The sequence below is a fragment of the Chelonoidis abingdonii genome, chromosome 25 (genome assembly GCF_003597395.2).
Source record: "Chelonoidis abingdonii isolate Lonesome George chromosome 25, CheloAbing_2.0, whole genome shotgun sequence".
Taxonomy (NCBI): Eukaryota; Metazoa; Chordata; order Testudines; family Testudinidae; genus Chelonoidis; species Chelonoidis abingdonii.
Window position 1 is genome coordinate 3,683,460 of NC_133793.1, and position 23,802 is coordinate 3,707,261.

At 44.5% G+C, this 23,802-nt stretch overlaps 1 protein-coding gene across 1 annotated transcript in view; it reads right to left on the reverse strand.

Annotated features, from left to right (window-relative positions):
* TFAP2E (transcription factor AP-2 epsilon) overlaps positions 1–23,802 on the reverse strand; it is a 43,391-nt gene that overhangs the window by 1,910 nt on the left and 17,679 nt on the right. The window contains exons 4-5 of the mRNA XM_032766782.2: positions 5,303–5,531; positions 3,918–4,036 (exon numbers count right to left, since the gene is read on the reverse strand). Coding sequence (XP_032622673.1) covers positions 3,918–4,036; positions 5,303–5,531 — 348 coding nt within the window. The remainder of the gene's footprint in view (positions 1–3,917; positions 4,037–5,302; positions 5,532–23,802) is intronic.

Below are 23,802 nucleotides of genomic sequence, written 5' to 3' on the forward strand. Positions count from 1 at the left end.
ATGGAACCCACAAGGGCTATATTTATACTTGGGAAGATGCTTTGGACTCTTTCTGGAGATGCTCCAGGAGGGAAACTGAGGCAGACAGACCTGTCGTGTTGCACCTGCCACAAGGGGGCCCTTCTGGAGGTGCTGCGTTATGTCAAGCTCCCACCAAAAGCAATGGGAGTTTTTCGTACCCTGCTGTGGGAGAATCATGCCTCAGGAGTCCTGACTGACAGTGCCTGGCTCTAAGAACAAAATCCCTCCCTCCCTTCCTCCTTTGCTGGCACATAAAATAACACGCCAAAGTCAATGTGGCTGACGGTATATCTGGGTGGAATTTGGCCCACTGTGCTGTGCTCTTGAAGGAGGAAGAGTAACAGAGACATCTCTGTCCCTCCCATCTCCCTCATCATCTCTCTCTTTCTCTCAACTGTTTTCTCCTCCTGTCTTTTCCTACTAGCTCTCCTATTTCAGAATCAGAGTATGATCCCATTGCATTAAGTAACCATGCTGCCTTACCACAAACCCAGCTTATCAAAGAGGACTGACTTCTTTTTTGGCAGGGGGACACCCTAAGATAGTAATTACTCCAGAACAGGGGAAGGGGGAAGCACAGGAGGAATAGAAGGAAGATAGGTTCTTGTTTGTATCCTTCCTCACTGAACAGAAAGGCCTACGGGAAGAGTGCTCAGCCTGGGTATCCATCATTCCATGGAACTGCCCTCTCATTGATGAAATTGATCCATCTTCAGGCATCCCCATGGAAATAATCAGAGCTGATGGCAATTGATCATGCCCAAACCCCTGGTTACACAGACAGAGCTAATTTGACTCACCCCCCCACTGTTTATACGTATTCGGCCATCCATCCTAATAGCATTAACCTAGTTCGCATAACTGCCACCCCAGCTCCGAGAATCATGCGGTGAAGCCTTGTTTGGGCTTCCCGTATGAAGCGTCTCAATTTCCTTTCCCTCCTCACTCCCTCAGCCATAACTATATAATGAAATACTAGGAAATTAGAGTTGGGGCAGTTTTGTGTGGGTGGGCGCAGGTGCACAACATGAATGAAAATATATTCAATTCTGTGGAACAGAGAGACGGTGGCTATAAAAGGGGGGTGTAACAAAGGACTGGAAGTTGGGACTTCTTGGTTCTGTCCTTGGTGCTTGGTGGAAGCATGTGCTAGTGGCTAACGCTTAGTGTTTTGAAGGTGACTAGTGATTTGGGTGCCCAACTTGAGATATTGTAAAGGGGCTTGACTCGAGGGTCAGTACTCATAACATTCTTAACATGTTTTTAAAGTGCTTTGCCGACTCAGGGCCTGGCGGAGCAGGGGCTTCCTTACCTGTTGTAATGAAATAGATTGGGGCACCAGCAGGCTGGAGTGGCGCAGGGGGTCACATGGCAGAGATGGCCATGAAGAAGAGCTGTCAAGTGACTTTACACAGGTAATGCCCTAATTTAGCTGACATTTCACCCCGTGTGTTTCTTTCAGCACCTGAGCAGTCCCAGTAAAGTCTTTGGGCCAGAAGCCTACATTAGCCACATTCTTTTCACACATTTCTTTTCTGGAGTGTTTGAGAGTGTTTTGAAAGTTGGAATATACCCTAGTATCTTGTGCAGAATTAAGGCCAAATTCATCCCTGGTGTAACCCCAGTAAAGCCTGCACCCAACATGCCAGAGTACAGACCTCTGAAAATCTCATGAAAAATTCCAAACACCGATTTCTATTTCTACCAACTTGCCCATGTGACTCTCTTAGATATTTCTAATGTGTCTATCATTGCAATATCTAAGTACTAAATATTGTCATTGGGATTTGCATAGTATATTCATGGAGGACATCACAGTAGCTTCTGCTCTTCCCTTTCCCCTGGTTCTAGCATACCTTGCTTCCTTTTTATAAGAAGATAATAAGACTGGCACATGAGACTCAAAAGAGACAAATCTTAAAAACTTGGCTGAACCTTAGCACAGGAGAAGCAGCGTGTGAGTTCTACTTGAAGCAAAGCTCTGGAAGCAAGCAGACTGTCCACTAAGCACTGGAGACATCCCTCTAGTTCAGCCTTACGTGTCTAATGTTCTTCTTTTGCTATTTTAGGTGATGCTTTTTGTTCCCCTGTCTCATTTACCCACAGACACTAATTCTCCCTCCATCTATATTTATGAACAGCTGTGCGTCAATATAAAAATATAATTAACGCTAAAAAACACCCAGTAATAAATAAAAAAATGGATAAATAAAAAGTACAGAGGCTGAAGAGTCAAAGGGGAGCAAACAGATTAAAATAAGACAGCAAATGTCCAAGCAAAAAGGGCCTGAGGCATAGCAGGGCAAGCTAGTTTCTGTCTGCTGAAAAATGGCAAAGCAATAGCACCTTCCCCTGGGTGAACCATCTTCCAATACCATAACACTGCATTGCAAGAGGAAACCGTATCCATCAAGCACACATGGCACCACTCTTCTATTTACTATGAGCCATTAAGCAACAACCAAAAAGTCAGCAGCTTCGTGAAATCAAAATATATATTTCTTCCTTTCTTCCATTCTTTTCTTTCTTTTCTTCTAATGGAAATCAGCCTGTCATTCAGCACACACCGACTGCCCTTGGTAACAACCTCCGCCTAATGAAGCGGGTCATTTAATTTGCTGGCAACAATGGAGACGATTTTCTATTCAAAAACTGCAGGCAGCTGCCTCCAACACGCTGGGCGCAAATACAATGGATTCCGAAGCTGGAAGGGAGTTGAAGCCACCATTTCATTTGTCTCCTTCCTGTCTCCTTTGGTCCATAGATGCGGTAGCGACATCATCATTTTCACAGTGTGAAGGCTGGGAGGAGAACTACTAAACATGCAGCTTTAAGCAAGGAGACTTCATGCTTAAAGGCAAGTTATATGTTGACTATGGAGGCCCTACATAGCATGTTTCCCATAGCCTCACTCAGCATCCACCACCACATTCACAGATCAACCACTACAGACTATCTCCCTCCACACTCCCTTGAAGGCTGTGTTTCCCCCAGCTTCTCTTTTGGGAATTGAACCTTTCTGTCTCACACGGCAGAGCCACTGAGTCAACCTCAAGCATATTTTTACGGAATGTGCAGAGCACTAGTGTATCATGGATCCATACATGGGGGCAGCTAGGACTGGAAGTGCATTTGACCTATTTCAAAGGCAAGTCAAGGGAACATGTGGAGATCTACACAAGTCAGAGTCCCAACAAAACAGGTCTGTTTGGGCCAAGGACACAACATTTTCAGTAGTGCAGTAAGTTTACAATAGAAGTGAGTTCATATTTGTGAATAGGTTGCTGAATATTTGTGATAATTTCTTAATGAGTTTGCTTTGACCGCATTCCTGCTCCTTTTGTGTTTGCTTTCTGTGAATCTTCATGTGACTGAGTTTTACTTGTAATAATTCACAAAAGTGAATTTTAAGCTTGAATAGTCATTGATAGCACATTTCAAACTTGTGCTGCAAATTTGATTAGGAGAGTTAAGCTCATGCAATGAGGGAGCAGAAAGAATAAAATGTGACTTATGTGAACCACACATAGCTAAGCAACACAGGTTGGGTTTCAGATTTCAGTGGTTCTAAATTCTAGATCCCATGATGTTCTAAAGGACCCAAAAGCATTGGTTGCCACGTGTAAGCACTGCAACATTTGGTCTGACAGGTCTGCAGCTACAGAGTCCTACCTCATTCCGATTGCGAGTGCCTTCTCCAAACTGTGCTCTTGTTAGCCCAGCAGAAGACGTGCTTGGGTCAAGATGGAGAATTACATGCACACCCCACTCTGGATTAATGGTGGCTGCTGCATAATCTGTTCTGTTTTAGGCCCTCTGGCAAATTGCAAATGGAGGATTTAGAATGGGCAAAGGTTGGGCACCCTAGTCTGATGTTAAATCACAGAACAACTTACCTTCCACCAATGACGTCAGCAAAGTGACATTGGCAGCTTTACGCCTTCCTGCAGGTAGATTTAAGCCTATTTTCTCTAATCTTTCCCTTAAACACCTTCCACCATTTTTTGATTTTGCCCTGCAAGAGGGAAACAAGGAGGGAAAAATTTTAGTTGAAAGGAAAGAAAAAGAAGCACATAAACTGCTGTTTCCCAGCCCATTGTAACTGAGCAGTCTCTTGATCTGGCATAAAATATACAATGAGCATCACAAATCTCAACTGTAAGGATGACTGATAACAGAATATAAAGTTTGTTAAAATCAATTTCTATATTCCAAATGACATGGTAGTCCTGGATTCTTTTATAGCCATTAAAAGAACTGCTGTTCAGTGAATGAAACAGATATGAGAATTAAAAAAACCTTCATCCAGTCACTAGTTTTATTGTTTCAAATTCTCAACAACAGCAATCCTCAGTGATGCCTTTGTTCCAACAAACAGCAGCTCATCTAAGTTTGTGCAGGAGACTCGCAAATTCATTAACAAAGAAGCATTTGGGTTGCAAGCTTGTAGGAACTTGCAAGGCGATGTGCTGTATTGCAAAATACCCATGTGGAGCGCACAGAGACCTGCTGGGCTTTAATGTTGTTTTTAGGGAGTCCCACCTTCAAAAGGAGGGTCTTACTGGAATGACAACAGCAACAGCCAACCAGTGAGCTTCCCATGCAGAAAACATCTTTGCAGGTTTGGGGCAGAATCTCTGCAAAAAGTAATAAAATTGACTATCACCCAGAGCAGCAGCAAAACACATGGCCTGTTACTGGAATAATTTAATCCAGCGCCTTTGCTATTCTGAGATAAGAGTCCTGGACTGGGACTTCTCTATCCGATGACAAGGTATAAGAATAACCACTTGGTAGAGCTGAACAAAGCACTCGAAATGGATCCCAGAACTAGGGCACAAGCTGCAAAATTCATACTTGGATCCAGATATTGAGCACCCCTGAAGTTTGGCAAGGAGTTTGGGACAGGGCTTTGCCTTGGCCTGTTACAGACTTAGGGGGCAGCTGCTCAATTTGGATCAGGATTTGAACTTTCCCAGATTCAGATCTAGGAGGTTGAAATTGTAACCAAACCTGTACATCACACCAAATTGGAAGGACCCGCAGGTGCCGTCTGAAGTCAGTGGGACGGTCACAAGGGCATTCCCTAGACTGTAAGCTGTTTGGGGCAGGGTTTATCTTTTTGTTCTGTGTTTGACTGGAGCTCCTAGGCTCTACTACATGCAGATAATTAATAATGACTGACAAGGGTTCATCACTGGAAAATAACACAGACACTTTGACCTGAAGGAAGCAGAGGAGAGACAAAATCAGAGGAAGATAAGTATGGTGTGATGCCTACCTCCTGAGGACTCCCCCGAGAAGAGAGGCATTGAGACACTCTGGTGGGGAGAGCCTTCTCTGCACCTCCCCGACGGTCACCTTGTACTTAGAGGTGGAGCTGAGAAGGGAGAGCCGGCCAGGCACAGAGCAGAAGACCTCGTTGGGATTTGTCACCCCACCAATCAAACTGTCTTTGTTCATCGACAGGGCAGAGATGGTAGTGCCGTTCGCCTTTGAAGGGATGGGCACTGGAAGGAAAAGCAGCACCAGAGAAAGAATGTCACTGGAAAGGGTCTAAAGCAGAGGAAACAGATACCTGGTGATGCTCGGGGCCACTCTGGCAACATTCCAGGAGCTCAATGCACAGGCATTTCAATTGTAAGAAGTAAACAGACATGACCATGGTGTTTTCCTTGGTCTTGTATGTTTCTTAATGGAGAAAGAGAAACTGCCTGAGGGGTGGTTTGAAAACCAGGCAAGATGCAGATCTGTAACTTATCCCTCCAAATTCAGGGGTGCTAGGACCTGGGGTTCCTGTTTGGCCTCTAGGAAAGGACCAGGTGCATAATTTTGACAAGATCCCCAATCCCGCCTTCCTCTGTCTGCCTTAGGGGTACTTAGGGATCTAAGATTTTGGTTTGGCCTGTCACAGAGAAAGGGGCCATTTGCAAAATTCAGATCTGGATCCTGTTTCAAGATTTCCAGCACTGCTGATTTTTGGAGGGGTTTTGGATTTGGGATTTTCATTGGGGCCCATGTTCACACAGCACCATTAAGGAAGAACAAAGTCCTGGACTCTGTTCCTAGCACTCTGCTATCTGAGACTCAGCAAACCCCAGGGGAGCTAAGGGCTGTGTGTGTGGACATGGAAAAACTCCCATTAACTTCATCTGGCTTTGGATCAGGCCCACAGCAAGTGGGAGCTCCACACGTGGGTCACCCTGGTCTAAAGTTAACTGAAAAGATCAGTTCATCAAACAACCCAGAACAAACTGCCTTGTACTTAATGGGGAAAATGCCAATTAAAAGCAGAACGGTGGTGAACAGCAGACACCACACAGGGCCCATGGCCTTACACCAGGAGTGAAACTGGCCTATTTTCCCCCACTAAGAAACCTCTTTGGACACAATAAAGGTTTCTTGGTTAAAGCCATGGCAGAGGCTTGTGCCAAGTGACTTTGGGTTTTATATTTTGAAATTAATACCCAACTTAACTCTGAATCCACGGTTTTCAAAGACTCCATAGCTAACTGCAAATGCAATCACTCCAGATTGTTTAAACCCTGGCATTCTTTGTGGTTACTGAGTAATGGTCACTCTGTGATGTACATTCAAACGCTACACATGTCTAATACTTAGAGCAACAAATAACAGGGTGAGATCCAGGTTTTATAAAGGAAATAAACATGCCCAAAATGAAATGGCAAACCCGACAGTTAATCGGAAAGGGCAAGTACACTGAGCCCATTAAGGGGTCTTACAATCAGCATATTGTAAATACAGCTCAACAACTTGTTAGCATGGCAATAAAAAAGCAGCACATGTTACATAAAAATGGCTAATGTGTTAGGCCTAAACGATGAATGGAAATAAGCTCAGGTCTATTAAATTCCCTCTCAGTGTGAAACTCCGACAGTGTTGGGGACTGGAGGACAGGTTGCATGGGGTTCCCCTTCGGAACTGACTAGCAAAGGGTAAAGTTCTGACAGTTGTGACACTTGAGATTGTGGCTGATTAAGAGGTTCTAAGGGAAGAACAGAGGCTAAAAGATTCAAGAACATCACCGTATGGGCTAGGAAAGCAGAGCTGCTTCCAGACAGCAGCGACGTCAGGGCTTTCTTTCACATTCCCAGGATGGTTAATATTTATCCCTTGGCACATTCCTAAAATAAAAAGCCAGAGCATGTTTTTAAAATGTCCACATATCACTGCAAAGATATGTCTCACTGCAGATCCATGCATTCTTACATTTTTGGACTTCATTGAGACATCCATCCATGCATCCATGCAGTCCCATGCATCCCTGGAGAGCTGTGTATGTCTTGTGGTTTCGTGTATTTTGTTCATCACTGTGTATGCATGTGTTTTCATGCATTCATGTGTCAGTGAAGAGCTGTGCATTACTTGTAGGTTCATACTTCATCACGCATTTGGGCATCCCTGTGGATTCATGCATCAATGTGTATTCATGCTTCCACGCACCACTTGGCACCTATGTATCTGTGTGTCTGACTACATAACCATGCAACATGGTCGAACCATGCAGCACCATTCATCCCCATGTCACAGCAGTTAGTTTCCCCTGGTCCTGGATGAGAGAGCGAATCCGTTTGGACTTGGTGTGGTGTAATGTTAGACACTATTGGAAAGCTCACCTTGCAGACCAAAAAGGTAAAATGCAGACATGTGTTTGGGAGGCATTCCATGCCGTGACAGAGTGCTGGGCAGCCAGGCGCTGTGGTGCATAGCAGCAGAGTGATGGGCAGATGAACAGGGCATGATGAGGCACTGACACATGGTGGGTCACTATGACAGTTTTAAAACATGTGCTGACTTTTTTTTAGGAATATGCACACTGCAGAAAACCAATCCACCTAGAGAAGACTAAACTAGTCCCTGTCACTCCCAGAGCCACAGTCCAGAACCAGTTAGACTGTCTCTATTACATGTAATGACTTTCTGAATTTTATAGGTGCTGTGACAAGGAGAACCCATAGCAGACAAGTAATTTGAATAATGATCTGGATTTCCGTAGTGCCTAGAAACCCCAGCTGAGACCAGAGCCCTGTTGTGCGAGGTGCTGTACATACACAGAAGGAGAGAGAGTCCTGTCCCAAAGTGTTTGCAATCTAAATAGACAAGAAGGTGGAAGGGGAAACAGAGGCATAGAGAGGGCAAGTATCTTGTCCAAGGTCACAGAGCAGACCAATGGTAGCGCTGGGAATAGACTCCAAATCTCCTGACTCCAAGATCACTACCCTATCCACTAGACCAGGCTACCTCAATCCAATCAGACAGTCAAACATAATTACATGAACCATTTTCTTTTTGGCGTCGCTTTCTGTTTGCCTGGTCTGATCTGCAGCTTTTTTACCAATAAACCTGCTGCAGGTCAGAGACAAAACTATCATCAGAGACTGGGAGTTTGGTTTCTTTTGCTTTTTCGGAACCAAAACTGGCTCTTGCCATGAGCAAACCAAAATGTTCCCCTGATCTGCAGAACAGCTGCTTTCCTGTTCCCTCAGGAGGTGATCAGAACACCTGAGCCAGCCTGCAGGCAAGACTAGCACAAGACTATCGAAGGTTTGCCTAATACTCAGCAGGCAAAACGAAACCCTGCCTGCACTAGTGCTGGGTTTGCTTTGTTTCTGATGCAGTTTGAAAGAGCAGAGTCTCACTCTCTAAGCCATATTGGTGCTTCCAGATGACTGACCCTCTGGGAAGTGCTGAGTTGGTCTAAGCAAAAAATATTTCTGAAATTTAGACCTGGGCCCCAGAGCAGCAGGAGGAACCACTGTAGCAAGATTTAAAATTACATACTGGGGACAAGGTTTTCATGGCAAATCGGCTGGGCTTCAGGCCATTGGATGGTTCTCACCAGGAAACATTCCATTACTCCATGTGCTAAGCAAAGGCAGCAGTGGGATGCACAGTTTGTATACAAGTCTAGATCGGAACATTCGCAGTGTTCAGGGGCGTTTGCCTCCAGAGTTAAGGCTGTGATATAAAAATTTAACCAGGCTGCATTGTACTGGGCTTTCTCTTCTGAAGTCTCCTTGGTTTAGGCCACCCTAGATGTCCTGTCTGGGGTTTGACTCACCTTTGAACACTGCCTTCCCATCAGTGAGCTTATTCTTCCATTAGGCTTGATGAGAAATAGCTGTGTATATCAAAGGATGAATTGACCCCACTGCAGATGGATAACCCTAGAAATATAGGACCCTAGCTAGGAATTTTGGTGAGCTGAGCCATCTGTCCTTGTATTATACAGAGACTGTATTGTCAGCATGAATATTACAGGGACACGCCCAAGGTACTGCTCCTCTGTGTAACGGTGACTATAAACCCAGTCACTGGGTGGCAAGGAAGGAGTTAAATGCTCTCCTGAACGCAGAACTCACCACAGGTGTTTCTCTCCTCACTGCAGGGATTGCCAGACAGCCAGGCTGGGTAGGAGAGGTAATTGGATAGGGCTCAGCTGGAGGGAGTTACTCCAGGAGGACGGCTACAAAAAGATGCAGCAAAAAGTGGTGGGTTTCTCTTTCTCTGTTTGTGTTGAGCTGAGCTAGGGGAGTGGCAAGGGATCTGATTTAAGTTAGTGAGCATGACCTCTACCTGCCAGAGCTGCCAAAGCTACAGAACTCAGTGGGATGGGGAGAATAGGGAAGATGATAAAATACGGCTAGGTGGCACTGTCTGCTTAGTTTAGCTTCTGTGGATTAAGTCTTTGCCCTCTTGACTCACCTGCCCCTCCCCAGTCATGTTTAAAGTGATACTTTTATTGTGTGTTTTTAGTAACTGCCTGGAGAACTTGAAACCTGTTTCTTTCCTGATGCTTTCTGCTTCACTATGCACAATTATTATTACTTAATTATTTCTATGGAAACAGTTACCCAGATTAGTTCCAGAGTTGAAAGACAGCCCCTGCCCCGGAGAGTTTACAGACTATGCAATAGCTGAATAATCAGCTCAGACAAGGGGAGGACCTGGTAGCATTAAAGACATGGCTTGGGGGGTGTTCCCAGAGGTCCGCAGTTGCAGGGAGCCTACAGCCCAGGCAGTGCTAGAAGACAGGGCTTTGCAAAGCAAAGGTGGGGTTAAGGAGGGATTTAAAAGATGTGGCTTGTGTGCTGGGTGACTGGCACTGGTTCATTTTTAAGCAAGGAACATTAAGTTCCCATTTTGGGGGGGAAGCTCACGGAGTCTGCAGATAGTTTTAGGCAGATGGATGGATTGTGTTTTGGGGCTACCTATCTTTAGCTCTGTCCCTTTGGAAATCCCAAGTTAAACCAGGGGCTTAAAGCCTATAAATGGCAGCGTGTCATTAATGAATAGCATTTACTTGTGTTGTGGTTGTGCTGAAAGGCCCTGACTGAGAAGCGGGGCCCATAATACTAAGCGCTGAACAGACACATAGCGAGAGGCAGTCCCTGCCCCAAGGAAATTGCAGCAAAAATAGACAAGGAGTATAATCATCTCCATTTTATAGCTGAGAACCAAGGCCCAGATTCACAAAGGTACTTAGCCATCTAGCTTCTACTGAAATAAATGGGAGTCGGGTGAATCTAGCCCTACAGACTTGCCCATGGTTTGAAATGCTTTGAACTTGCTTTGAAATGGCGTCCTGAAATATCAGGGGGGATTTTCTCACAGAGTCTCTGATCTGTTATCCTCTCTCATATAATAAATTTAGCCATTAAAAATACTGCAATGTCAGTAATAAATGTGCAAGTAGTGGGCGGATGTTGGAAGGGAAGTTGCCTCTGTGTTTCTGCAATATCGTGTGCCAGGTGCGTTTCCATCAGGCAGAGCTCAGGATCTCACTGTCTGGTTTACCCTCCCAGGGGAGGCACTGGTTGCTACATGTTACAGTTTTGTGTGTGCTGAACAGCAGTGTAAATGGTGACCTAAAATCCCCTGGGAGCATCCAGCCATGGTGCTAGAGGGCACATGCTGTTTTGTCTTCCCTTTGAAGGAGAGAAACTTGTGACTTCCAACCAAAAATGCCGTGTGTGTGTGCGTGTGTGTGGTGTGTTGACTTGAATCTCTTTTGTCCACTGCACACACCTTGGGCATAGCTGTCTGAGATGGTGAAAGTCACACGCTGAGACAGAACTCAATTAATCTGAGACAGGGACTTTCACACAAGGGCAGAGAGAGATTTCAAAATGTGTCCCAGTTTCTAAGAACAGACAGCCACCTGTCTGTTCTGTGTACCTTTGCTTACGGCTTTCAACAGGGTTGGGCTAGCTTTTATCACCCCACGCTCATCATGCTGGATCATGCAGTGGAGCTGCTATAAACCCACAAATGTTGTGGGACGGCCTGGTGGTAAGAGCTGAAAGACTGGGAGTCAGGACTCTGGGCACTATTCCAGCTCTGCTGTGGACATACATTGTGTCATTTCTTCTCTGTGTGCCTGGGTTTCATCATCTGCAAAATGGGGATAAAGATACCTTGGAGGAATGTTGTGATGTTTAATTAAAGCTTGTCAAGTGCTTTGAGATCCTTGGATGAAAGATCCCATAGGTGAAAGTGCTGGGATGGTAGATGTAGCCAGAGGGAGTAGATACAGTGCCTAGATAGGAGACTGACTGATGCTTTGTAGATAGACAGAAGGGAGCTGAAAAACCAACCTGGGAGAGGCCTGGCATTTCCAGTGTGATGCTGCAGTTTTCTCAAAACATAATGAGAGGTAGGTGCCCGGGTTCTGTGCTGCATCTCAGGCGATATAGCCCAGGATGGTGAGGGGAAAGGTGGCTTTAAGCCATCTCTGTACTCCCTGGATTCTGGGTTCGGGGGGGGCTGCACAGCCCCCTCTTTAAGTTAGGTCCAAGGGGTGTTCTAACTTGTGGCCGTTCTACAGCCCAGATTAACTGGAGTGCAGAGCTCCCTGGCCACATCCCCTCCTTCCATCAGGATGCCCTGGTGCCAGAGGCTGCTCAGGGAGACTGCCCAGAGTCCTTTTGCCAGCTCTAGGCCATCTTTGCCTTCTAACTACGCCCCACCTCATATTACAAACACAGCCCCAGCCAGAGCAGAGGGAAATGAGAGCTCCACCAGATCCACTTTTGCCTACAGTTTGCTGGAAAAAAAAAATCTTTACACATTTACTCCAGTATCAAAATCCTTCCTTGCAAAGCATCTGCACCCAGCACTTGACTTTCCCCAAGCAGCTGCCTCAGCCCCCCATAATAAATGGTACATCACACTCCCTGCAACTGAGAGCTTTAATTGTCACCTTACAATCTGCAAACTGATTATTCCCAGCAGCACCGAGAGCTTGGCTGAAGGAGGGTTTCTCTTTTGCTCCCTTGGAAGAATAATGCATTGGCTGCTACCAATGGCCCTGATTCTGATCTCACTTATCCTGAGACCTCCATGGGCTTTGCTACAGTCCCCTCTGACTCACTCAGGGTGCGTGAGAGCAGGGCCAAGGTTTGAAAATGTACAGATCGGTGTTTACAAAACGTAGCAGAAGAAAGGAAGCTTGGAGTTTGGGTTTGGTTCTGGTTTGGGGAAGCATCCAAACTCCTGGTCATTTATCTGAATGTCTTGGGACTAGTTCTCACCGACAATTGACACCAGTGTAAATCAGGAGTCACTCCACTGAGCCAATGGAACTAGATGGGTGTAAAACCAGTGCCAGGGAGAACAGAGTAAGGCCTGTTTCTGTAGAACTGGGCTGGAGATCTCCCAAGACTAGGAAGCGTAAGCACGAGGTTTCTAGCACGTTTGCTCCTGGTCCCAGCTAGGAGTCCCCTGCTCACAGAAGCCTTTGCTTTGGATTCAGTTTCCAGGTGCAGAGAGAAACCAGAAAGGGAAGGGGAAATGTATCCAAGAGGTTCCTCTCAAAAAGTGAGAAAGGGCTTGGGGAGTTTCCTATTTGTCCCTGTCTGGTTTGTCCCATCCCATGCCAACCTCAGTGTCTGTCAGAAAGCAGACATCTCTGTATCCCCAGCTTCCACTGTACATCAAGCAGAATAAGCTTTCGTCTGTCCGGAATGGGTTAGGATTGCAGCACTGACAGATCTGTAACCCAGTGGTGCTGGTGCTTCTGGAGATACCCTCCATCCTTTGTCCTGAGTGTCTGGTGCTTTGGTGGCAATGACATTCTACTTCCAGGCATCCATAGTGCTGTCTTTGCAACAGGTGGATATTCGAGCTTGTGAATGTATAAAAACTCCTCGCAGGGCTGGGATCTCAAAACTCTACTGTCCAGATACTGTCCTTAGAGACTAGTCAACTGGTTCCTGATGTACATTTGAAAATGGTGACTCTCTTCCCTGTTCTTTCATTAGAAAATTGCATTCTTAGCCCCTGGCACCCACCAGTATGTAGCAAAGAGAGCTTTACAAGGAAATTGGACTGGATGGAGGGAGTCTTGCAGTCTTGGCTTTGGTATTTCTGAGGCTTAAATGTTTCATTTTGTTCCCTGTAGCTGGCTTTATTCCCACTGGCATGGCATCCTGATGAGGAGGGGTTAAGAATCACTGAATTTTGCTAGAAGAAGTTTCAAACACGATCTGGATGTAAATCGGGAAAGAAGCCCGCTGCAAATCTTCATTTGAATTCAAAAGTGAATTTCAATTCTGCTGTGTTTGCAGTATGCTTGCGTTTGATTTCCACAAACATCTGAGCTTTCAAGCTTCTGTAGGTGACTTGTAAACAGCAATTTTTAAGCAGGAATATTCACCACAAGCAAATTTTGAAGCGTCTGTTTAATTGACAATTTAGCGGTGTGCACAGTGGTGGTCAGGTAGTGTACATATGGCATCCAATCAAATTACAGGAAAAATACCATGTGATTTTTATAGCTAGCCACCAGCCACTCCGATTCCATGATAAGGAGCATGATGGACACATTTTGAGGTTCAAATATTGGCTCTTCACGGTTAAATGTTCTTGCAGGAGAAAATATTTTACAACAAAAATGTGCACATGCTTTTTCATTTGAGAAATGTTTGTCTTTCTTGAAAACAATTTGTGGGCAGAAAAAGTGGCAACGTTTGATGACTGAATTGTTTATTTGCAAATTACTTGCTCAGTTTTATTTCCAACTCAATCACTGGGCATGGTGAAGAAGAAACAAGTCCACAGGGAGTATGTAGATCAATATACTTCACCCTTCCTACCAGCCTGTTTTTGCCTTCTCTCTGACACATGGCCTATCGAACCTGAGACCCGAGTTACACCAAACCTGTGTGTAATGCAGCTGTTATAGCAACAGATCTTCAGGAAGTCAGAATGTTAACACTTGGCTGGGTGTTTTAAAGAGGTATTCAGTGAAACCTGTATAGCAGACCACCCTATAAAACAGTCTCTAGTCTTAAGATACAGCCCCCAGAAGTATCCTTAGGCACACTGGTCCTGGTTCTTTCTCCTCTCACTGGTTACACACTGGTGTCAGCTCCACTGAGTTTAATGGAGTCACTCTAGATTTATAACCAGGTCTGCTCCACCTTTAAAAGGACACCTGCACTGAGTAATCTATTTTTGTCAGTCCTTTGAAAGGTTGCTTAAAAGACAAGTTTCACTGTGTGTGACAGAATTCTAGATGCTAGCACAAAGGAACCTTTTGTGTAAGCTAGTCCAGCCCCTTGCATCAGAAACAGCAATGCCTAGTGATTAGAGCAGGGGACAGCCAGGGAATCAAGATTCCTGGATTTGATTCCTTGACACAAAGTGGGATGTTGGGTATATCACTTAAGCTCTCTCTGCCTCATTTTGCTCACTGGTAAGATGTATTTATGTAGACAGGGTTGAGAGGCTTTAGTTAGTTAATGTTTGTAAACATTAAGAAGGGCAAAGGATTATCATCATCCATCATGGAGGACTAATCTAACCTCAGTTTGAATGTCTCCAGTTGTAAATTACATACTGTAGATACCTAGATATACAAGAAGTGTCTGTGTGTGGGTGTGAGCGAGAGGCAGTGGCTCCTATTGTATCTTTGAAAGCCCTTCTTTTCAATCAGATGGTACTTCAGAGTTCAGATTGTTCATTTCCTGGTGTTTCAGCAGGGAGGTATTTATTGATGGTCCTGAGAAGGAGGTCAGTGCCATCAGCTATATTTCAAACCTGCAGTCTGTAATTATCCTTTCTTCCCAGAGGGGATTATACAGGTATTTTCTTTATCTTGAATGCACAACCTGAACCAAGTCCCCAAGTCAATGAGTCTCTCTAGGAAATGCTGCAATCTGCTTACAGGCCTTTTCAAATGGAAGGATCGAAAGAATCTTGTTTTTATCTTTCGGCTTTCAAGATTCCTGGATGCTGATCTGTAAATGGAACTTAGAATCTCAAAGCAAAAATGGAGTACAGGGCAGAAGCCTCCAGACTGTTCCCACGAGATCGTTAACACGAAGAGACCCTGTGCTTAGGCAAGATCTTTATACTAAAATTTTCTTTCCAAATGCAAATTAATACAGCAGATTATGCCCCAAAGCTGACCAGTTAAATATATTTGACCAAAGTCATACTGGAGTAGTTTGAAGGAATCCCTCTCACTTGAGGTTTTTAAGAACATGTTAGACAGCACCTGTCAGGTATGGTGTAAGTATACTTAGTCTTGCCTCAGCCCAGGGGGCTGGACTGCATGACCTTGCAAAGACCCTGCCAGCTCTATATTTCTATGCGATTCTACATTCAACCCACTTATATTTCCCCTGTGATTTCAGTTGAATACAGATTCTTCTTTACTTCCCACTCAAACTGTTGTCTACTGTTGCTGTGAATCATTAAACATATCCTGTGTTTAATCCGAAAGGTAGCTGAATGTCTGTGGTGGGTTTCATGATCAGCTTTTAACATTTATGAGAGCAGTTGAGTATTCTTTGGACTGAAAGATTCTAGTTAAGTTAAAAATGAAACCTGAATACTGCATTATCTCCTTAGAAAACAGACAATCAATAGGATAACAAAAACTATTCAAACACATGAACATAAATCTTTTTCCTCTTCAGGTTTGGGAAACAGAGGTGAGCAAGTAATTTGCAATTAATAATTGTATTGAATTAATTTTGCCTTCTTTAATGTTCATGAATTGTCTACAAAAGGATCACAAAATGTTCAAATGTATTTGTTATTCAGAATCATTCATGCATTTCTGCAGCTAACTCACAAACAATTCATTGTGAATATTCACAATATGCACAGTCTCGGTTAGTTTCATAAATCACATGGAATTGTTTCAGTTCTCTGATTGAATGACTTAGGTAACAGCCTGAATTGCAAATTGTGCAATTCAAAATTAGCAAATATTCAAGGTTAAAATTCACTCTTTGCTATTGAAATTCAAATGATCACAGGAAGTGAATACAAACAGGTCACACACACAGGCCCTTATAAAGGTGCTTTCGAATTTCAGTTAATATTTTTGATATTATTTTCCACCATTCACTCAGCTCTAGAAATAACTATCCAAGTAATGCTCTCCACAATGCTGTCTGCTGTCTATAGTGAACAACGTTGCAATGTTTATTTTCAGCTTTATATCTCTGTTGAAAAGGTAGGGTTTATTACAACAATTTAGCTCCTTCCATTTTTCCTTCCTAATTAAATATAGTCTTCCTTTAAGTCATGAAACTGAACCCTTTCTTCATGCCTATATTAGCAAAAATAAAATAAAATATAACAATAAATAAAATCCTTAATTCATTTGTTACCAGCTCACTATAATTCAATAGCTACTGTCCCTTTTCATAAATAATGTTTTCGCTTCACATTAATTTAGAAAAATAGATATTTGGAAGGGTGTGAAAAGGATAATAAAATGGAGAGTGGAAAAGAATGAAAAGATAAATGAAGGTTTGCAAGTTTCCTAAAGTTTAAATGAAAGGAATTTGAAACTGGAGGTCGGTGCCAATGACAAAGAAAGTTTCTTAATATCAGACTAGATCAGCCCAGTTTCAGATGTGTAACACAGTAGCAAACTCTTTCACACACACACATACACACACACACACCCCGCCACCATTCTGCCCTGTAGCATTAAGCATCACAGGTTTATTCATTTAGCAGCACAAACTCCCATTACTTTTTGGCAACGGGTATATGGGATCTTTATGTGTTTAAACAGTATAATCCATTTTACAGTAATATGCTTGAGAGGTTTTCACTGTATTTCCTATAGAAACACCTGAATTTGTGTGGCTTGGATCTACATAATCTAAAAGGAGAGAACAAAGATGCAGTGTCTTTTAGAAATGGCTGTGGATCCTACATAAGCCATGTTAATGTTGCTATCAATTTGTTAAAATGTATTTAGATTACAGAAGGGTGAAAGACCCTTCAGCAAAGATTAGACTGGAATAGTAATACAAAAAAATACTTCTCTTCGTGTAGAACTTGCTGCCAATCCACAGAACATTTGGGGAGGGTTTTAATTTGAGCTTCAAACCACAGTCATGTAAATATGCCAGTCCACCACCCATTTTGGAGTTGGTGGGTAGCTTGGAGATACCTCTAGGGGAAAGACACCAGTACCACTGATCTCCATCAGATACCAGTGTCACAATGGAAAGAGCCCTGATTTTTCTAGTTCAAAAGCCTGCACACTGGCAAAATCACATGGGATGCCAGGCATTTTTCAGTATAATTGAAACCTTACTTAAAGGAGCAATGGGTGTTCTCTGCAGGGCTAAGCTGTCACAGTTTTCATGGGTGGGATTCTAGACACCTCATACAAATGGACACACTGCAAAAATCTTTTATGGCAGGCCCACCGTGCTTTAGAAACTGCTTTAAGATGAATCCCTTATAAGAGCCTGATTCTGGAACTCTGCGCCCATGCAGAGCGCTCCTTTGACGTCAGTGGGGCTCTGCACAGACACAGGGGATTTGCTCACATGGGTCCTTGCTGGACTGGGGTCTTGCTCCAGACAGGGGAGAGTTGGCAGATCTGTGTGTAATACTGACACGTGTTAAGATAAATTGTTTTGCCGAACAAGCAATCTCAAGAAATTGATTCCTCCTGGTATTTTTGGTGGCAATTATTAATCAATTAGAGCTGACTGAAAAATGTCCATCCACATGGTTTTTTGGTATAAAATGGCTTTTCAGCAAAACAGGAACATTCATAGAAAAAAAATCCATTTTCATCAACATTTTCTATAAGAGAAAAAAAATCCCAACCAGCTCTAATAATAAGTGTCAGATTGAATCCAATGCTCCACATGGAACGGGAGTTATCCTTATGAAAGAGTTATTTTAACTGCAGCTGTTAACGTAGCTATACATTCTTGTTACTTTTATAATTGTTCTGATCACTTCTTGATTTGAATGGCCCTTCCTGTTTGTGACAATGAGTCGTACGCTTAGAGCAATCCTGAATATTTTGGGGAAAAGACAGGCAGTGTCTCCTGCTAATACCACATCAGACAAAACAAAGTTCCACTTTCTCTCACATGCTGCATGCAGCATTGTCAAAATCTCTGCCTTTGGTATCTGCCAAGCACAGAAAATTTAGCAGGGATTTTTATGCATCTGATTACTGTCTAGCTGTAATGAGCCTGCAGGGAGTCAATGGGGTCTAGTGGTTAGAGGAGGAGACTGCAGATGAGGAGGCCTGAGTTCTGTTGCCAGCTATCATTGGCTCACTGAATGACTTTGAGCAACTCTCTTAACCAACTACTTTACTCTCCATCTCTGCTACTTATGTGGTCTCAACAACACAGTATCTGAGCACTTCCCAGTCTTTAATGGATTTATCCTCACAACACTCCTGTAAGGCGGGGAAGTGGTGTTATTTCCATTGCACAGATGGGAAATTGAGGCACAAAGAGACTAGGGCCTGGATCCACAAAGGTATTTAGGCCCCTAGATTCCATTGATTTCAGTGGGAGTTAGGAGCCTAAATACCCTTGAGGATCTGGCCCTAAGTGACTCACTCAAGGTCAGAGAAGAAGTCTGTGGCAGAGCTGGGAATTAAATGGACATCTCCCAAGTCCCAGGCTAGTGCCCTAACCTGTCCTCTCTGTGCCTCTGTTTTCCCATCTGTAAAGTTGGGACTTTCTGATCTTTTGCAAAACCCATGGGGCTCACTAGATGAGATGAGATCTTTGGCTGCCATGCATTGCTCTCATTTATATGCAGTTCATCAGAAGCAATTTTTGCTTTTGTTTTTAGAGAATATTGTACTAAATAAAACCAATGTGAGCTTTTAGCCAGACATGAAAAAATCCCTCTGGTCGCTGCTCAGAAAGGAAATCGGGTCAGTGCAATACTGAAGCAGTCCAGAACAAGACAAGAGAAAATATATCTGAGTGGTGGGGGAGTGTCTGATCACAGCTAGTGGAGACTGTGGAACATGAAGCACCAGAGAGATGAGAATTGCCTGCCAGGATGTGTCTCCACCTGGTCATCTCCCATTTGGAGACAGAGCTCATGCAGCTCAGGACCCGTCCAGTTCGTCCAGATGGAACAAGGGCTGACCGGATCCTTCATAACCCAGCCCCTAAGTACTCTGGGGACTGAGGCTAGATAAATAGCTGAGATAGAGCAGGGGAAGATTCAAACCAAACCAGAATTCCAAGCAAGCTGGATGTTGGATACATCTGGCAATGAATTGAAGCTGCAGAGTTCAGCTCCAGGGCTGACTGCTCATGTACCCCGCCATCCAGCAATAGACCTGACCCCTCAGGAACCCCGACATCCTACTCTAGACTTGCCGTCAGTTACAGGGATTTCATTGGGTTCATCTCTAGCAATTTATTGTGCTTCTCCACCCTGGGCAAGCCTGAGGGACACATCAACTGGCACTTGCTTGGTCAAAGCCTCTTCCCAGTGGGCATGTGTGACCCCTCTCACCATGGAGAGTGAACCTGGAGCTCAAACTGCCCCAGACCTACAGTGACTGATCCCCCTTCCCACCCCCCAAACCTGCCCTACCGGTTCCCAAAGCTTCTGCCTGAGGCCCTTTCACCTCTCACCTACTCCAGGGCCCTGCAGTTTCAGCTCTGCCTATGCCTCCTGGTTTTGTCTTGGGGTTGCAAAGCCCAAATAGCCTGGGAGAGGCTCTTTAAACTATGTCCAGCTGAGCCCAGGAGTTCTCAAGAGCCCTCCAGCCCAGCTGTGCAGGTCCTGGCAATGCAGAGGAGTATCCTGGCTTTTTGGAGTTTCACTGAACTGAACCTTATGGGCAAATGTAGACCTGGTCGTAAGATCCTAAGATCAAGAGTGTCTGGCATCAGGGTATTGGTTTGGTCCGCTCTGCACAGCAGGTCATGAAGCCAGACACTGAGAAGAAAGAACCTTAGCAAATCAACTCAAGCATGTGGATTCTTTTTCCAGCAGGAACTCGCTGGGTGACTCAGAGCCTCTATTGGATCCATTTGAGCCAACACTGGTACACAGATGCAGCAGGGATTGAGGTGGTAGAATCTGAACAGAGTAGAATTTAGCACAGAGCATCTCCAAAGCATTTTACCCACTTTGGCTAATTAATCTCCATTTTAAAGAGGAAAAAAACCTTGAGGTACAGAGAGATCAAGGCCCACATCCTCAAAGGCATTTAGGCCCCTAACTTCCATTGATTTCCTGTGATTTCAGTGGGAGGTAGGAGTCTAAATACCTTTGAGGATCTGGGCCTAAGAGACCCGCCAAAGGTCGCAGAGGAAGAGGAGAGATGGGCCAGTGGTTAGGGAACAATCTGTGACTCAAAGACCTGGGATCTTTAGGTAATTAAGGCTTTGTACGTTTTCATCTAAGACTGGGGATCTTGGATTATCACTTAGCAAGCCAGCGATGAAGGAGGAAGGATGGTCTAGTGGTTAGGGAGATTTGGGCTGTGGAGACCTGGGTTTGGTTCCCAGCTCTGCCAAAGATGTCCTGTGTGACCTTGGGTAAGTAAAGTAGCCTCACTGTGCCTCAGTTCTCCATCTTACAATGGGGATAACAGCAATACCTAGGCACTATGAAGAGAATACGTTAAATATTGTGAGGCATCCAGATATTACAGTGAGGGGGCCAGGTAAGTACCTAGATCAAAAGCAAGTCAGTAGCTGAGCCAGGAATAGAACCTGGGATTTCCTGGCTCCCTCTGCTAGATGTAGCTGCCTGTCTGCTGAGGTAGAGCAAAGAGCAGCATTTTGCTTCAAGGCTCTGAGTACTAATGTCAGTAGAGCTGGGCGGTTTGGGGAGGTTAAATGACTCGTTGTGAAACAAAGCCAAGCATGCAGGGCAAGGTGACGCTTGGAGTAGGCAAATCTGGCCTGCTGTAGCTGAGGAAGTTTCCCAGGCATGTGTGTTTCCGGGTAAGTATCATTTCTGAGCTGAGTGCCAACATCCTGGGTATTTGCAGCACGAGGATGCTGCTGAGCTCCCCAGGTTTATGACTGTGCAGATATGCTGACAATCTCATTATGTTCCAGTTGGGGTGGCAGCTTCTCGGAGCACATAGCAAGAGGATATTACACCAGAAATATACCGTGGCAAGAGCTTTTGCTAGGTAAAACAAGTGCTCCTGGCAGTGAGGACATGCCTGACCTGAGAGCACCCAGCCTGCTGCCTACAGCACCACGCAGCAAAATTCCAGTGTGTAATGGGATGCTGGGGTTTGTTAAACTGCATTTCGGTACTCGGCATTCTCTGTCAGTTCCCGGCTGCTGGGGTCTGAGCTCTGCTGGGAACAGGCTGCAAAGGCTGGGCTGGGCTCGCGGGCACTTGACGTACTTTACTTTCCAGCCTCCCTTTCTCTTGTATTTAGTCTCTGAGCACGTATGGAGGGTGAGACAGACATACAGAAAACTGTCATTCAGAAGTTGGTTTTGCAGAGCGTGTGGATTTGAATGGCTATTCTGAAGCGTTTTCATAGATTCCAAGGCCAGAAGGGACCTTTGATCACCTAGTTAGCTCTCCTGTACAACACAGGCCAGAGAACTTCCCAAATTAATTCCCAGAGCAGATCTGCTAGAAAAACAGCCAATCTTGATTTAAAAATTGTCAGTGATGGAGAATCCACCAGGACCCTTGGTAAATTGTTCTGATGTTTAATGACTCTCTCTGTTAAAAATGTGCACCTTATTTCCACTCTGAATTTGTCTAGCTTCAACTTGCAGCCATTGGATCATGTTGCACCTTTCTCTGCTAGACTGAAGAGCCCTTTATTAAACATTTGTTCTCCATAGACTATACTCATATCACCTCTTAATCTTCTCTTTAGTAAGGTAAATAGATTGAGCTCCTTGAGTCTATCACTATAAAGCAGGTTTCTAACCCTGTAATCATTCTGTGGCTCTTCTCTGAATCTCCTCCAATTTATCAACATCCTTCTTGAATTGTGGGCACCAGAACTGGACACAGGATTCCAGCAGTGGTTGCACCATTGCTAAATACAGATGGAAAACAACCTCCTCGCTCCTACTTGAGATTCCTGTTCATGTTTATTTTGAGTGTCTTACTCATGAATAGGAATAGCCAGACTGGATCAGATCAGGGCTGTTGGTAGTCCAGTGTCCTGTCTCCAGCAGTGACCAAAACTGGTTATTTCAGAGACAAATGCAAGGCACTTCACAATAAAATAAGCTGCCTATAGGGGAAGTTTCCTCTTACACTCAGGCAGGTAGCAGTTGGCTTCTGCCCTAAAGTGTAAGAGTGTTTATAACCCACATATTTCTATCCTGTATAATGTAACTCTGGTTGTTCTCATTAGCCATGTAAGCATCTGTTCCTTTTTTGAATCCTGATAAACTCTTGGAATCAAAGCTATCTAGTGGCAATGAGGTCCACAGGCTGACTATGTGCTATGTTAAAAAAAAGCTTTTAATTGGTTTAAAATTTGCTGCCTATTAGTCCCCTTGAGAAAGGGTAAATACAGCCTGATTTATGTTCTCTGTACCATCCATTATTCTGTAAACTTCTATCACATTTCCTCTCTGACCAGTTCCAGTCTTTTCAGTCTCTCCTCATAAGGGAGTCTTCCTTTCCATGTATCTAATAGTTTTCCCTACCCATCTCTGCACCCCCTCTGTTTTGGCTGTATCCTTTTTTGGAGATGGAGCAACCAGACCTGGACTCCAGGTGAAAACGTCCAAATGAGTCCCAGAATGGTGTTAAGAGTGTTCTCAGCTCCACCCCATTCCTTGTGCATCATAACATTTAGCTTGCTTTGGGGGCTGCTGCTGGGCTGTTCATGGAGGTTCTCATGGAGTTGCCCAGGACACCACTCAAGTCATTTCAGGTTTTTGTTCATGGGCTTGTCCCCTTGGAATGTGGATACGTGTGTGGAGGGGGGATGCGGTTTATCAATGAGTTTGTTATTAAAACTGCATTTAATTTAGACTCGTCTAAGCAGATCCTTACTGCTGCCAGCACTTCACAGGCAGAATTCACAATGGAGTCAACAGATGGGCTGGGTGCAGACTGTCAGCATGTTCAGGAAACTCTAATGAACTAACCTCAAATCCTGCCCTCTCCTCCTTGGACACAGTGGGACTTGTGTGGCTAAACTGCACCAGGAGCAGAGGCAGGACCGGGGTGAAGGCAGGGAGCCCCTGCATGCCACCAAACCAAGCTTCTTGGGGGACCTTCTCAACCACCACTGGGGGACCATAGAGGGGATCTGGTGGTCAGAGGAAAAGCTTGTGGACTCTTGGCTATAAAGATCTGTAAACCATTCTCCCTTGACAAAGGGATGTGCCTCTGCACTGGAGGCTAGTGCAAGGATAAGGTGGCAGTAGCCCCCACTGAGCACATCACATCCTAGGGCAGGGACATTCTGTACCCTATCTTTTAGTCTATAAGGTGCCACAGGATCCTCCGCTGCTTTTACAGATCCAGACTAACACGGCTACCCCTCTG